General features: G+C 39.0%; 1 protein-coding gene across 9 annotated transcripts in view; it reads left to right on the top strand.

The window, feature by feature from the left end:
• Positions 1 to 17,014, top strand: part of psd3l (pleckstrin and Sec7 domain containing 3, like) — a 127,865-nt gene that overhangs the window by 22,364 nt on the left and 88,487 nt on the right. For 7 of the 9 annotated variants that reach the window (XM_034312732.2, XM_034312731.2, XM_034312734.2 and 4 more), the window contains 2 exons: positions 5,178 to 5,946; positions 7,915 to 8,361. In XM_034312732.2, coding sequence (XP_034168623.2) covers positions 5,178 to 5,946; positions 7,915 to 8,361 — 1,216 coding nt within the window. Of the gene's footprint in view, positions 1 to 5,177; positions 5,947 to 7,914; positions 8,362 to 14,099; positions 14,383 to 17,014 lie in introns of those variants that run through there. The other 2 variants (XM_034312733.2, XM_034312737.2) reach the window with 2 other exon arrangements.

The following is a 17,014-nucleotide window of genomic DNA, read 5'->3' as shown; positions in this document are numbered from 1 at the left end:
ATAATTACTAATTATAACTAATTATAATAATAATTATAATTAAGTAAGAATTAGTGACTAACAGGTAGATGAATTAAAGGAGAACTCACATCTCCACTCACACATATATTTAATTTGAAGGAAGAGAACTCCTACCCTGGGATTATCCTTGAACAGTAGCTTTGGAAACATTTTTTATTCTTTGAACATTTTGAGCATTTTTTTTGGGTGCAGAATTCTACTTTGTATAAACGAAGTTACTGAAGCGAAGTTACTGTTAGCAACATGACAGCAATTCCCAATGTTAACAATTTTTTATTCACTAAAGAACAACCCATCATAGTTTTTATCTGTTTATTTTTACATGCACGTTGTGGAATGTCCTCGAAACTAGTTAATTCTCACTTACGCTATAGCAACTATAAATAGTGGTTCACCACAGGCATCCCTTTTTTTCTCTTTCTCTTGAAGAGAGCCTGAAAAAGCTGTTCTCAGTTTCATCTTTAGTAATAACCTTATAATAGCCGCATCTTTTCCGCACTAACTCATGACAGTCGAAGAGCAGGTCTCTGGTGTCAACATTTTGCTCCACACACTAACTTCATTCGTGTTTTACAACACGCTGAAGATGAAGAGGACAGGTAAAGCTCCAGTTCCCCTGCTGCATGACTGATTTTGTTGTTTCCGCTCACGGTCATGATGGTTGACTTTTCCTGACTGACAGTTCAGGCTCTCTTTAAGAAGTGCACGCAAGAATGACATGCTTCAGAGCTGCGGAAATGACTCTGCTGACCTACATACACGCCATTTCTGGAACTGTAGGATGGAGTCAAATACCCGCATTCCCTTAAAAGGCAGCTGAGTTTGTTACATAAAAAATATCAGATAAGTACATCATTAGTTTTTTTTTTTTTCTAAACTGACTTACTGATAGCGTGGTGTGTAGTAAGTACACCAAGCTTTTCATGTTGTCCTTGTAACTAGGGCTCAGAAATGGAATAAAAAAATATCCGAGCAGAACTAATATTTTAACAGTTCTGTTGATGTGTTCCATCCTCAACATAACATTCTTAACCCATACATTAAATACAATAATTTCATTCCTATTACACAGAATGTATTCAGGCCTAATATAATGAGATAGAAGGTTTATAAAGCTATTAAACCCAGCAGCTGTGTTTCTAGTGATAAGGACACACACACACACACACACACACACACAAAGTTACACTTGCGCACACACAAACACCTACACACACCTACATACCTACCTAGACTCTCTCTCTGTCTCTCTCTGTCTCTCTCTCTCTTCCTCTCTCCCTATTTGTCTCTCACTCTCTTTCACACCACACATGGACACACACACTCTCTCTCTCTCTCTGTCTTTCCCTATCTGTCTCTCACTCTCTTTCACACCACACATGGACACACACACTCTCTTTCTCTCTCTGTCTTTCCCTATCTGTCTCTCACTCTCTTTCACACCACACATGGACACACACACACACACGTATGTCTTACTAGCCTTGTGAGGATCTTCTATTGGCATAATTATTAATGCAGCTAATTAATGCTATACTAACCCTAACCCTAACCTTAACCTCAGTAAACAAATGAAACCTTTTGGCTCTTTTAGTTTTTAAATAAAAATCTTCAGTTTTCTGAAAAACAGGAACCAGCAAAATGTCCCCACAAAGTCAAAACTGTCAGATATTCCTATCCATGTGGGGGCAGGAAAAGCTCTTTGTGGTAATAATAACATGTTTAATATATATAGTGTCTTTTCAGAGCTCAAGGACGCTTTACAATAGTGATACGACAGTACGTAATCCATGAACAGTCATGGACAAACACACAAAAATGAAAGCATTATTCAGATAGTACAGTCATTGAACTATTGTACTATTGTACTATTGCGGTGCTAAAAAACCCTGATAGCAGCATTTTTAAATGTTTACTGCTGCTTCCTGTGGGATTACAGGTAAACATGTGATGTCAAATCAACATGGATGCTTAAAGCAGGATTAGCAGTCAACATTTTTTATTTTAAATGAGCTGTGTTGTATATACAAGTATTTGCTTTAGATCAATCATCATACAGACATATTGACATGTTAAATCTAGAAATCTTGTCTGTACAGATGGCTGTTATGAGGAGGTAAATATATCACCTATCACTGTTAGCTGGCTCTGTTGTTGCTTACAAAAGACGAACATGGAGCCATTGTGTTTTTTTTTTTGTTTTTTTTTTACATCTTACAAATGGATGAAAATGATGTAAATCCCAAGTTACAACTTTCCGCTTCCTGGTGACGTTGAGCACAGGAATAAAAAAATGCATCAGGAAGTTCACAGGATTTTAAAGTTCTCGTCACTGGCCAGCGTAACACACTCGGAGAAAATCCGCCCTCTTCCACATACATGAGCTCAGAGAAGGCTGTGATTGGCTAGCGTCGCTGTGATTGACAGAGGAATCCCAGAGAGCACAGGTACTTTTGCTCTGTTGGAATCCTAGCCATGGATGGCTGGAGCATCATTGGGATTTGAACTTGCGATCTTTTGCGATAGAGAAAAAGCTGTTCTTTTGCACCACTCAGGAAGCTCACATGAAAAACTAAATAAACTAAAAGTGTTTCACAACAGTAACTATACAATGCATTAATTAATACAACTAATTAATGCCAAAGGTAGTTTTGGTGTGGTTTTGGCTTTGGAGGAAATGTGTGATGTGTATAATGCTTTAAATATTTTGCATCTACAACCTACACCACATAATAGTTTACAGTTTACAGCCCATGTTCTGTCTATTTATTGTCCTGTTCTGTGTGTTTATTGTCTTGCACTCGTCTGGCACTGTTGTGGTTGTGTAAGTGTAAGACTACACTTTATGTAGTCTTGCGTGTTGCCCGTGTTACCTATGTTGCACCATGGTCCTGAAGAAACGACATTTCGTTCCAGTGTATACATGCTATAGAGAGGAATAACAATAAAAACTCACTTGACTTATAAAGATGTAAAGATTTTTTTATTAAGATGCTGCACCTATGTTTTCTGTTAGGTAAGGACAGGCAGATGCTGCCACCTGGTGAACACATTCTTCTTCAGCACCTCATAAACCAGCTCTGTTTTTGGCATGGATAATCCAAAGTGACGTATTCACAAGGAGTTTTAGCATTATTGAATGCTTGTGCTGTTCTTTTTGTGAAAGAGTGAAAGAGACATGTGCATGAACCACAGCCGTAGCTGAGACTGGGCGCTTTTCCCGTCCCTTCCTCTCTCTCTCTCTCTCTCTCTCTCTCTGTGTTTATAGAGTGTGAACACAGTCTGTCTGTGTTCCCTAACCACACTAGAGTTATTCATGATAAGCTCAATCAGTACACTCTAACACACACGCTGATGCACTCTCGTACTGGGATGACAGCAATAGGGGAATCTGATAACACGATAATGTTGATAAAGTTCTGATTGTTTACATGGTAAATGTGGGAGAACATGGTAAAGCTGCTGTTCTAAGCTCAAAGAGCATCGGGTGAAAAGCAAAACCTGCAGCTAAACCTGTAGCATCAGTTGAGTAGAATTAAATGTGGTGATGTGCAGCTGTTCGGTCCAGCCTCTGAGCTTTGGCTTAATGGAGTGCTTGTGTGTGTATGTGTGTGTTTAAATAAGAAATAAAACACTATGGGGTGATGGGGTGAAGACATTACCAGCCCGAAGTTCATTATTTTCCTATAACAGCAAGTCCTGAAGTGTTTTATTCCTCCTCCATTACGGCAATATATCTAAATTAAAGGTGACATTTATTTAAATTAAATAATCTTAGTATATGTTAAGATATTTAAATTAAACCTTACATTTATTTAAATAAGACATCTAGTCTGTTCCTTCAAAACAAAAATTGAAGTATCTGAATGAACCCTGTTCTGATGTAAGGAATAAAACATGGTGGGTGCTGATTATTTTTTTCAATAACATCCCAAAATGTTTAATTTCTCTTATACCATTTGTCAGTGATAACAATTGTTATTGATTAAAAATGAAATTCATACATTTTTATACATTTGTTGTTACATTTAATGTTGTGGAACATTCACGAAAGAAGTTAGTTCCTGTTATCACTTACGTTATAGCAGCTGTAAAGTGTCGTTCCCTCACCAGCCTCTCTTTTTTCTCTCTCTTGAAGTTAGTGAATTGAGACAAAAAATTACAGCTTGTCATGATATTTAAAGACCTGCAAAACGATCCATCCTAAGGACCTAGCTGGATTCGGAAAACTTAGTTACACCTTAACCTTGAAGTGCTTCTACTGCAGATTTCTTTCAAAAAATGCAAAATGTCTCCACACAGAAAACATCATCAAAGCTATTGCATGTTTGTTTAATCCATTAAGCATCCTCCATACAAGTCCCTGTGTAAGCTATTACTATAGAAAAGATAAATGTATTAGAATCAGCACAATAATATAAACCTTTTGACCAATCAGATTTGAGAATTCAACAGTAAAATCAGTAGGAGTCGTATCATGTAGCTCCAGATTAATGTAGTGTTTTAATGTAGTGTTTTATACATTTGTCATAACCTCGTGTTATGACTCCTGATTTTACACAAGTTTCACAATTGAGCTGACTTTGTGCTGGTTGGCTCCAGTCTGCATTTTTCTGAGACAGCTAGTACTTGGAATTGGATGGTTGGTACAGAAAATCAAGAAGTATGTAACTCTTGCCTCCTGATCGAGTTTCAGGCCAAATGGATCAAGTTCAAATGTGTCGAATGTATTTTTTGTGACCTGAGTCTAGAGGTCAATTAGTGTACACAAATCTGAAACGATCCTGTCAGTAGCCAATAAAAATCCAGAGCAAAAAGCAGTTTATGAAAAAAAAAAGCAGCCAGGCATTCACAGATTGAACTGATTGAGTTGTGGCAGGAACACAAGTGTCTGTACAATGTGAAATCAATAAACTATGACAACAACATGGATACAGAAAAAGAAAAGTGGCTAAAGCCTTGAACTGATAGGGTGAGAGCTCTGGGGTTGTATGTATATCACACATATTCATGTGACTTTTGTATGTTTGATGGAATTAAAGTTTCATATTGGGAAAAGTCGTGTATAATGCTTTAAAAATTTAAAAATGGGTCTTTTTGACTGAATGGTTAATATAGGAATGTTTGTCTGTATGTGCTCTGTTGTCTCTGTTCAGCCTCTACATGTGACTCGAACCCCCAGCTGGAGGACATCAACACAATCCCTGACCCCTCCATCCAGGAGGATGAACTGGACGAGACGTCACTCTTTCAGGAGATCGACAGGGAGCTGGCTGAGCTGTTGAGTGGCCTCACGGCCCGAGCCCGGGATGCTGCGGCAGCCGAGCAGGGCAGTCAATCAGGAGACGCCACTTCAGACATGATCCCCTGCAACGGGACGCCTCCTTCTCCTCCGGGCACAGCCGATCACGCCTCAGAGCTACAGAACGGCGCCTCAGACTCCGGGCAGACAGAAAAGCTGAGCGACGTGACGTTCGACTCATGGTGTGAGGCGCTGATTCAGGACCCGAGCTCAGCGCAGGAGCTGCACTGTGCGAGCCCCGCTCTCGGCCCAGACGCCAGGAATGCACCCACAAGCCAACATAAACCTGCACCGGTGCCCGTTATGGAAAAGAAGGAGGGAGGCGAGAGTGCAGACTCGCCACCAAGGCTTCTGGATGCCTCTCTGGATGAGTCCAGCAAAATCCTGGCGGAGATCCCCGGCATCTTCAGTGCCTTCCTGGACGGGGGCAAAGCGCGAGAGAAACCCCAGAAGAAGCTGCGCTTTGTGGAGGACCAGGCTGATGGAGAGGTTTTTCTGAATGGAGAGGCTGAAGAGAAGGAAGAGACGACTCAGGACATGGAGAAACCTTCTCAGGACAACACACTCAAGGCCACCGTGCCGGTGGTGTGTGTTTCTGAAGCGACAGAAAACAGCTCAGCCAGGTATGAGATTTACACTGCAACACACACACACACACACACACACACACACACACACACACACACACTGGATTAGCCATTAGCTAGCAGGATCATATTCACATTTTCCTGCTGATATTGCAGTAATAATATCTGACTGTGCTTCTTTTAATGAGCACCACATGGACTGAAAGCTGGTGGCTAATGGACGGCAGCACTTCTTCTTTTTAGCCACCAAATATTTTGGCAGATGCGTTGCCTAGTGCTGTTCCTGTTTTGTACTGATTAGTGCATGTCCGTCATTTACACTTTTTTTTTCAACTCTGAAATGACTGAGCACAATAGCTGGGATGATACACTGATGTTTTTTTTTTGTTTTTTTTTTTATTTTTAATTTTCCAATATCAGAGCACAGAGTATTGAACAAGCCCAAACACTATCCAGATCCAGTACTGATATGCTCCTCAATTGTTCTCAGGACATGATGCTTAGTTACTTCACACTTACTGAGACTAGAAGGTGTGTGTTATCAGAGCTGTCATTTGGTTCCAGACAAACAGATGTTATTTTTCGTTAACACACTCCTTCTCATGTTCTTTTATCCAGCAGTTTACAAATTAATCAAAAGACATAAAGCAAATGGACTTTGTTTCAAACATCTGTGTTAAATATCAGGCATAAAAAAACTTCCACCATAAAAAAGTAGTTCCAGCACAAGTAGCTTGTTGCTGTGCAACAAAATGTTGATATTGTCATTTGGCAAAAAAATACATTTTGCCAAACTTGTAAAGTAGCTGCTAGTTTGAAAATGTCACTAACTGGCTCTTTAGCATAACAGCTGATACAGGTAATATGATAGAATACTGCTGTACTTTACTTATATATACGTATATGATATATACAATATTTTTTTTAATTTCTGAAAAAAATAATTGTACAGTCGTCTTTGCACTTGGCTGTTATTGTTGCGTTTGTCTGCCATCTAGTGGTAGGAATAAGGTTAATCTGTTCAAAATAGTACCATAGAAGGTGGTAAATGACGAATGTAACACCTTGACTAACTCATTTTTGACCTCCGAGGTTGAAAACTACTCTGAGTTATAATTTGCCCATCCCAGATCTAGTCATTTCGATGCACAAGGAATAAAACCTGACAGGCCGTGCTGTTACAGGAGAATAATCAGTGATGGGGTCATGTGGTGTCTCCTGAGTTACTGTTACTACCCCAAAGTTGATTATTTTCCCAAAACACCACACAAAGTGTTTTATTCCTCTTACATCATGGCAGTTTGGTAATGATTACAATGTTTTATTTATTAATGAACAACATGCCATACTTTTTTAATCGTTTATAGTTACGTTTAATGTTGTGGAACGTCTACCAAACAAATTACTTCCTGATATCATGATATAGAGGTTCAACAGACTCTCGTTTTTCTCTTTATTGAAGTTATTAAGACAAAATGTGGCTTGTCATGTTAGAGAGAAACAGCATAGCGGAAAATACCTGCGTCCTGAAAAGTTTGTCAGAACATTTAAAGATTCTGTTCCAAAGCACCGACACTGAAGACTCCTTCCAAAAACGTCAAATAAACATCTCGTCACAGAAATCTTAAAAACAGCAACGATTATACGTTTTTCTATGTTAAGTAACACATTTTTATTTTAAAAATCCTTTTATTGTTAGCTTTTTTTGAATTATGTGGAGTATTTGCTGTACAAGTTTCTGTGAACTAGTTGTTACTATAGAAACGCTAACATATCAGAAAAAGCACATTAATGTGAATCTGTGATTTGCCTAGCCAGATATACACTGAGCAGAAAATTAATCAACACCTTCTAACCAATCAGATTTCAGAATTGAGTGTGTTGGGAGGTGAGTGTGTACAAGCCAGTATATATAGAAGTAACTTCTAGTTGGAGTATTGAATATTGAATAATATCTAGTTGGAGTATCTAGCTAGCTCTAACTTACTGCTACATTCTTCTCAGTAGGAGTGTAGAGGGAAGAGCCAGCGAGAGCGAGGAGGCCACAGACGTGTTCAGCAGTCAGTTTGAAAGCATCCTGGAGTCGGATCGCCTGTGCGTTACGCTCTACAGCAGCCTGGACTCACTGGACGCTCTCTCTTCCTCGGCTGATGAGACGGACACACAGGCTGAGCCAGGGCACACACGCAGGGTTGTGGAGATGCCCCTCACGCCCATGATCCAGCAGCGGCTGAAGGAAAGCGGCCTGTTTATGGAGGCTAGCAGCAGGCACGAGGAGGTGCTGAGCGTCAGTGCGACCGGGAAGAGCGGGAAAGCTGCCCTGGAGGTGACCTCCTCCTTCCTGAACACATCCACAGAGCGAGTGGACTTGATTGGTGGACACACGGATGGAGCTTTGGCCAATGGCATGATGGGGAAGGACACAAGCGATTGGCTGCAGAGCTGGACGAGGTAGGACATGAGGGGTAGCTGCAACATGCCCCGCTTTTACATTATAAACACAGCTGGATCGTTTGCTGTAGAGTCAGTGAACACCTGTATCGGCAGTGTGATGATCATCTCTTTTGTTTTCAGCGTTGCTGCTTTCTGCATTCATCTGCATTTTAGAGAATGAGCTTTGGGACACAGAGGCTCAGCGCAATTAAAAAAATTACACACCTGCACACTTTTGCTCACACAAGAGATTTAGAGATGGGGATAACACTGGGGCGGTCAGCTTCTTTTGAAAATGCATTCAATTTGAATCATTTAGAAGATTCACTGAATCATTTAGAAGATTCATTTGAATGCATTTGAATATTCAAATATTAATTAACCTCTAACTGTGTTTTGCCATAAATGTTATCATTACAGCTACGCTGTGTGTTTATATCACAGAAACCACAGAAGTGTCACTTTCTTAAGTGCAGAAAATCTCAAGGAGCCAGTAACATAATTTTAATGGTTATGTTTTAGGTTTGTTCTCATTTTTACAGTAATATTTACTGTATCGTTGCTGATATTTTACATGGCTTTGCATTTATTAGGTAACCTGGAATCCGTGCAATCCCTCCATCAAACAACAAGGGTCATATGACCAAAAAAGATTTAGAAAAATATGTTTCTGAAGACATACATGAAGCGACTAAACGTAGAAAATGAGATCACTGTGTACTTTTTTGGCCTTTTAAATACATAACTGTTGTCAAAATTAGAATGATATATAAAAAGTGATGTTTTTTTGACAGGTCTAAAACTTAGACTGCAACAATATCTTAAAAAAACATCCTAAATTTATTTACTTTGCTAAAAAAAATAATAATTACATTTTATAATTTAATTTATAATAATTTATATATCACTACATTTTTTATAAGTGATACAATTTATAATAAGTTGAATTATAATTATAGGTTATATTTTTCCAACAGTTTTAACAGTAATTAACCATTTATAATGTATAATTTATTTTGTATAAATTATTAATTGTTATAAGATTAGTTCATCCATATCTAGACTTTTTATACTAATTTAAAATAATATCAAGTGAATTTAAATTTTCTCATATTATTAAAAGTAGGTTTGCTTCTATGTGCACCACTTTATTATATCATGAGTAGAAATATATATATATATTATTATTAATATTAAAATGAGCTTTCTGTAAAGAGAAAACTGAAGTGTAAAACTGTGTTAAAGAAGGATCAGCAACATCAGTTCTCTTACGAACTTTTGATTCATTTTGATGAAATTGCGCCATCTGCTGCTGGGAATTACAGTTTGTTATCAAACCAGAATAATGCCAAGGGAAGAAATAATTCTCTAAGAGAGACCAATGCTGCTATACTGCTGTTGTGGAAAAGGAAATTATTGAAAGTACAGTAATCATTATCCTCTAGTACACAAACAACAAACTACACCTTGTAATGCACATCTAGTTCACCTCGCCCTCCAGTAGGCACATGTCAGAGTGTATTTAGTTGTCACTTGTCAGTGTATGAGTGACAGCAGAGACGGGTGTGACATGACCAGGCATGAGTGACAGAGAGGCGCCTTTATTTCTGGAATTTCAGAAGACGAGCAGAAAAGTTGAGCAGAAAAACATTTTTGTTGGCCTCAGAAACACTGATTCTGATGGTCCTGTCATAATATACTTTATACTTTTCACTTAATATAAAAATTACATCGTAGAAATGTCTTCTAATGTATGCCCAAAAAAAAAAATAAAATGGTGCACTGCAAAAATAGTGAAAAAATAGAAAAATCTGAGTTTATTCTAAAATTCTGTAAGATTATTTAACCAACAATTAAATTGTGAACTAAATGAAAAAACAAACAAACAAATAAAGATAGGACAGCTCACAAGAATATATAGTAGTATAATTTATTAGTTTACGTTTTCAGTCATATTGGTAATTGCATTTAATTCATTATTAATAATATTAATATTGCTTGATTATACAAATACCAGGTTAGTGTGTACCATACAAGAATGATAAAAAATAAGCCAGCTTTTTATTTGATGTTCTATAACTGCTGTACTTTCATATTATATTAATATTAATCTTTGCTCCTCTAAAAGGCTCTCTCAGAGATGATTTAACTCAAATAAATCATTTAACTCACTTTATGTGGGTAAAGCATATTAACTTGACTTCAGGATTCAGTGTATACGTGTAATATGATATGTAAATCACGATTAGCTGTACACACCTGCTGTATTTTTGGCTTGATCCTGCTCTGAGTGTGTGTTTGTGAAGTAGAGGCGTCGCTGAGACTAAGCCTGTATTTGTACAGTGTTACAGTCTGATCTCTAACAGAAACAACACAGCTGCTGTACTGTGCTGCTGCTACCTGTGGGCTCGGCTCGGTGTGTTTCCTCATGTTTTAACACAAAGGCCCTTTAAAGCCCACCGCTCGGCTCTGTTTGAACCGCACGTGGTTCAGGAGCTGAAGGAAATTCCTCAGAGTTTTATGGATTAAAGGTTATTATGCCGGCTGAGGATTTAGATTCCTCCCTCAGCCGAGTTTGCGTGTTTTCCTGGATGAATGGAGGAGAATGGGCTCGGGCCTCTGCTCAGCTTCCTCGTGAATTTGTTGAAGCTGATTAATCAGAGATGGAGCAGGAGCTTATAACCACATTGCTTTATATTATCATGCATGAAAAAATAGTTCTTTTTAAGTTTATACCTTTTACATTGGCTACATAGTTAAGGAAGGAATAACGCATGACTGGGGGTGCTGTTATAGGAAAATGATCAATGTGTCAGAAACTGGAGGCGGATCCAAGTGCAAGCAATTTAATATTAAACAAAAGACAAACAAAACAAACAACATAGAGCTTCGAATCGTAAACATACAGGGTATAGGTGATAATAAGTACTCACGACAACAAACAACTAATGCTAGATGAAATGCTAACTTATATAGTGTTACTAATTAGGTGAAACAGGACACGGGTGAGTGCTCAGTGAGGTGAGACATGCAGGGGCTGATGGGTAGTGTAGGCCCACTCCGATTTCGCACTAACAGTGATGTGAGCTCGCAGTTGATTATTTTCCTATAACAGCACGTCACGAAGTGTCTATTCCTCTTATACCACAGCATAAGCAATAAGTTTAAATTTTTTTAAACTTATTAATGAACGACACATCATACTTTTCACCTGTTTATAGTAAAACATGTTAGTTCCCATTATCGCATATAGGGTTGTCACTATCGATTATATTGGTAATGGAATAATCTGCCCATTATTTTGACGATTAAAGGAGTAATCTGATTTTTTTTTTTTTAATTCAGAATAAAGATAGACTTACGTAAACAATAACTTAACAATTAAAATTTATCTTGCCAAACTATATATAGTTCGAAAGGTTCTATCACTCAATATTTGATATTTGACCACTGTTTTATGATAGAAATGCTACAGCGATTATAATTCCTTGATTTGTGTGATGAGTAACCATGGAAACATGCAAACTCAAAGCGGGAGTTATGACCTTATAATGAAACATGCGATGCACATTTGGAAAAATATTGATGTATTCACATGTTTTCTTCACATTTGGTCAGAGATAATTATCATTTCTATCTATTTTCTATGAAATTTTATGCCCTGATAGGTGTGTAAGTGGTGAAAAACGCTGTCATAATGTAATGCGAATATATCCTACACATCACACACATCATACACATCATTTTTGGGCTTATGCTTAAAATGAGTGTGCAAGTTAAGATTATTCAAAATTATTCAAATCTGTGTAGTAGTGAGCTCACTGTGCCGTGTCTGACGGCGGATCTGAGAAACCCAGATTTCGCCTTTTCAGGTGCTGCAGCATTGAAGACGTGCTGGTATGATATTTGAGTTCATTTTTGCACTGACGGCAGACAACAACATTGTTTTTCACATCTGATGCAACGTGCTCCTACACAGGTGACATTCTTTGTCATTTGTTGCACAGGCCCTCGTCTGTGCACTGCCATGCCTCCGCCATTTTGCCCAGTACGCGAAACGGTAAATTGGAATTGAGAATTTTTTAAAAACAGGTACTTGTATTTAATCTAGTAGTCATGACAGCCCTAATGGCTTGGGCACTTCCATGCAAAAGTCAACCTTACCCTGGAAAAATAAAATTGAGTCACATCCACACGCAAACATGTCACATCCATACTGCCAGTTTTTTCTTAATGATGTATTCCCAAAACAAGAAATATTTTCAAATCTACACTTTTTTTGTTCGTTTAAGTCTCTTTCCTGTTATAGGCCTACATATGATGCTTTCTGTAATGGTCTTTAAAATTCACAGACTTTGTAGGAAACGTGTCCCAAAAAAGGTCACATCTATAACACTGATAAATTGGTATATATTTGAAACATGTAAATCAGTACATGAGATTTTATGCTTTGTCTGCATTGTCCTCAAGAGGATAATGACAACATTCATACATAATGCAAACTGACTCACTGATCCTAATCCTGTCTCTGCTGTGAGACATTCTGTTAGTCAATGTGCAAATGTTACATCCATAACATAACTGGAATTGCTTACATTACAACAGTAATAAACAGTCATTAAAGTTAGCAAGACAAAACAGCAGCTTGTCATGCTACCATCCTGAATAAGTTCCTGTCTGGGAAAAGTTACAGCTTTACCTCTGAGACTGGAGACTCCTTCCAAAAATTACTTCATTTTACCCTATCCAAAGAGTACTAATTTAACAAAGACAAGTTGAGTGTACTTAATCCTGTCAAAGACACCATTAACAAGCAAATGGATTGTATTAGTGGTGATAAATGATTGTGGATGAGCCATAAGGACAATAGGACATTTTTAATCACAATAATTTGTTTGATAATAAATGATAATTGTGGCCTATGAGTGACTGTGATAGTGGTGAGTTTCACTAAAGTTAGCTAACTGTCTAATGTTAGGGATCAGAGATTATTCCTATATTTTGACTGTTTTTATTTATTTTTAGCCTAACGGTGCTTATATTTGGTATATATGATTAGAATATTGCTTTATAATGTAAAGTGTCCTTTTGTTTAAATAAAGGAAGTGCAATATAACTATTTTGTTTCAAAAATAGCTGAATAAGTAATCATGATAAATGACTGCGATTTCAGTATAATTTTAGCGATTATCCTGCAGTCGTACAGCTTGCGTGCTTTTACAGTGAAATTATGAACTCATTTGAAGCATACAGTTCATTCAGTGTTGCTTAAACACTAATCCTGCTGAAGACGCCGTTAACAAGCGAGTGGATCGTATTAGGACTAAAGCATGCAGTCTCACCCGTGCACTCATGAAATAGAAATGCAGCTCAAATGTGATGCACGTCCTCATTGTCAAGTCCACTGAGCTGTAGGGCGGTGCTGCGGCGTTATTTATAGCTCCAGCAGAGGAGCAGCAGCAGTCTGCACTCGCTGCACCCAGGCAGGCTCCTGACTTCTTCCCCACAGCGTGTCGGACGTAAATAAAGTCAGCGCTGACATCACAGCGTTCCTGATGAGCACAATCTTCTCCATTCACTGTCTTAGCCCTCCCTTTCTCTCTGACTCCTTTCCACGAGGAGGGGCCATGTACCAGTCCACCACTCCCCCCCACTCAGCACCACCCCCCCACCTTCCTCCCCATCCGGCCTGCAGATGGAGCATAAGGCAGGAAGCGCGGCACTCGTCCAGCCGTTCTGGAGCCGCTCTATGGCCTTCCTAATGAATAAGCAAGAAAGGGCTACCTGTGTCCTAGCAGCCATGTAGGTCAGAGCCGGCACAGAGGGAGTGAGAGATCACATGGCATGCAGGACCAAGAGCTCAGGAGTTTATTGAGAGATCACATGGCGCGCAGGAGCGAGAGCTCAGGAGTTTATTAGCAAGGACTGTCCTTGTCTCCTTGTCCTCCTCTTTTTTTTGCCAGGGGACTCTATGGGCTCCTTGGTGTCCGGATGCTTTGCCCAGCCAGACCTGGCCGATCCCGAACGCGCCTCCATCCAGTAAGTGGCTTTGCATGACGCTCTCGTTAATCACAGTGATGATGACGATTAGAGTGCACTCTGGATCAGGCTGGCAGCTGTGTGTGTGTCAGAGCGTTTGCGAGTGTGTGTGCACACCGCAGTGACTCCTCGGAACTGTAGCTTGCAGCATCTCTCCCTCTCTCTCTCTCTCTCTCTCTCTCTCTTTCTAACGTCCTCTAAATGTGAAGGTTGAAACGGCTGCTTTGCTGCCTCTGTGTACTTCCCATTTTCACCCAGGAAGTCGGATGTTCCTATTCCAACAGGAAGCTCAAAGCATTCAGTGTGAAGCAAATATTAAACAAAAGCACACATGCCCATTTCATCTCCTTTCATTTTCCAACTCTGTGTTAAATAGAGGCAGAACTTCTATTAGCTCTCAGTCAGTAACTGTCTTCAGCTTCTCATGCTAACCCGTGACAGGTCATCGATATATGCTTTATTACAGCAACATAAAAGCTTTCAGCTTGACATCATGCAAACCTTTTTCCTGTATGCTGAAATGCAGTTGCCTTCACAGCGCATTCAATAGAAATGATTTCAATTACAAAACAAAAAGCTTTAACGATCAGATCTAACAAGTGGCAATGATGAGACGTCCTCCTAGACATCAGTAGAAATGAGTTTCCAGAATATTTCACTATGTCTGTCATAATAACAAGGGAACAAGATGATTCATATTTGCAGAAGATTGATGGCTTTGCTGTGTCATATAGCTTTTCTCATCATCTCAATTTGATGGCAGTAAATTGCCTGCCTCATTCCACCCCATGTAATTAAATCTCACGGCTCCCTGCTCAGGAGATGCTGAAGCCTTCAGACTGAACTGAACAACTGCCCCAGTCTCCACCCATTCACAATCCTGCTGTGCATCTCATGCTATATTATATTATAGCAATTTCCATATTCTTTGTTTGAGGCCCTGGTAAAAAAAAAAAGTGATTATTTAAAGTGAAACAGACATGAAGCTCATCATCACACCAGTTTAAAGTGACTAAAAAAAATTCAGTTTCCATTCCTGTTGAATTAATATTTGCCATATCATATTATATACACTTCCTTCTTTGAAATATTCATTCCACTTTTACATTCATATTCTGCCATCAACCTACTACAGATGAACTGTAGTTACACCACAGTGCTGTTGAATTCTTGATCTGATTGGTCAAAAGGTGTTGATTCATTTTCTACAGCAGCAGCTCTGACAGTTGTGCCAGCTATAATTCAAATCACAGGTTATATTAATGTGTTCACAAAGACTTGGAGATACAGCGGATGCTTCATAAAATCTCAGCCTAATGATAAAAGGATTTAAAAAAAAAAAAAACGTGTTGTTATTTAACAAAGAAAAACATCTAATCTTTAATATGGTGATGTTTTCTGTAATGAGATGTTTATTAAACATTTATGTAAGGAGTCTCCAGTGTCAGCGCTTTGTAACACTCCGTATGTTTTCCACAACAGAAGAGACTTTGTGCTTTCTGGTTTCTTAGTAACATAACAAGCTGCATTTTTTTTTCTTTCAAGAGGGAAATAAAAAGAGAGTCTGATGAGGAAATGACTGTTTATACTTATCTCTTGGCTGCTCCACAACATTAAATGTAACTATAAGTGGTTCAGAAGTATGATGTGTCATTTATTACTAAATCCATTCTATCCATTTTCTGTACCGCTTCACCTACACAGGGTTGTGGGGAACCTGGAGAATATCCCAGGAGACTCGGGGCACAAGGTGCGAACACCCTGGATGGGGTGCCAACCCATCACAGGGCACAGTCGCACACACACACTCACACACCCATTCACACACTACGGACAATTTGGAAATGCCAGTCAGCCAAAATGCATGTCTTTGGACTGAGGGAGGAAACCGGAGAACCCGGAGGAAACCCCGAAGCATTGGGGAGAACATGCAAACTCCCTGCACACTGTATTAGTTAATCTGAAAACTGTCATCATTGACAAATTGTTGTCTTATAAAATGAATAAAGCACTTTGGGACATGCCGTTATTGGCAAATAATCAACCTTGGGGTTGTAACGGACCAAAGTGAAACCTGTTGTTGATTATTTTCCTATAACAGCATGCCCTGTTGTGTTTTATTTCTCTCTTAATTAATGCAGGCCAATCTTAAACTGTGATATTTACAGGTTTGCCTTTGTTTTAGGTTGCAAGGCATACAGCAATTGTAACGTCATTTTCGTCCATACCATTCAGTCCTTATATGAGGTATAAATTTAGTTATGACATTTATTGATTTTCTTAATAGACTTGAGTTAAAGAGACATAACTGGAGCACCGGTATCATGTAGTAATGATGAGTCAGCAGGCTTTTTTGCTGTCTGTGTTTTGTTTATTACATTAGACGTCAGCTTTAATCCTGTGTGACTGGCTAGCGTGCAGTAAACAGGTTTACGTGTTGACGTGTGTGCCAGGTGGCCCACTGATGTGTGCTGAAGTCATGTGACAGGCACCTGCATGTTGGGGCTCGTGGCCTCTCAGCTTGTGCTGAGAAAGCTGTCGCTTCCTGGCTCCTGAGACTCTATCTTGGGCCGGAGATGTGAGTCAGCATGGCAGGCGTGCTGCCAAACGTCTGAGTCTGTCTACTTCAGTC

Source organism: Pangasianodon hypophthalmus, chromosome 17 (genome assembly GCF_027358585.1).
Source record: "Pangasianodon hypophthalmus isolate fPanHyp1 chromosome 17, fPanHyp1.pri, whole genome shotgun sequence".
NCBI lineage: Eukaryota > Metazoa > Chordata > Actinopteri > Siluriformes > Pangasiidae > Pangasianodon > Pangasianodon hypophthalmus.
Note: the sequence above shows the minus strand (reverse complement) of the source record. Positions and strands in the feature narration are given on the sequence as shown.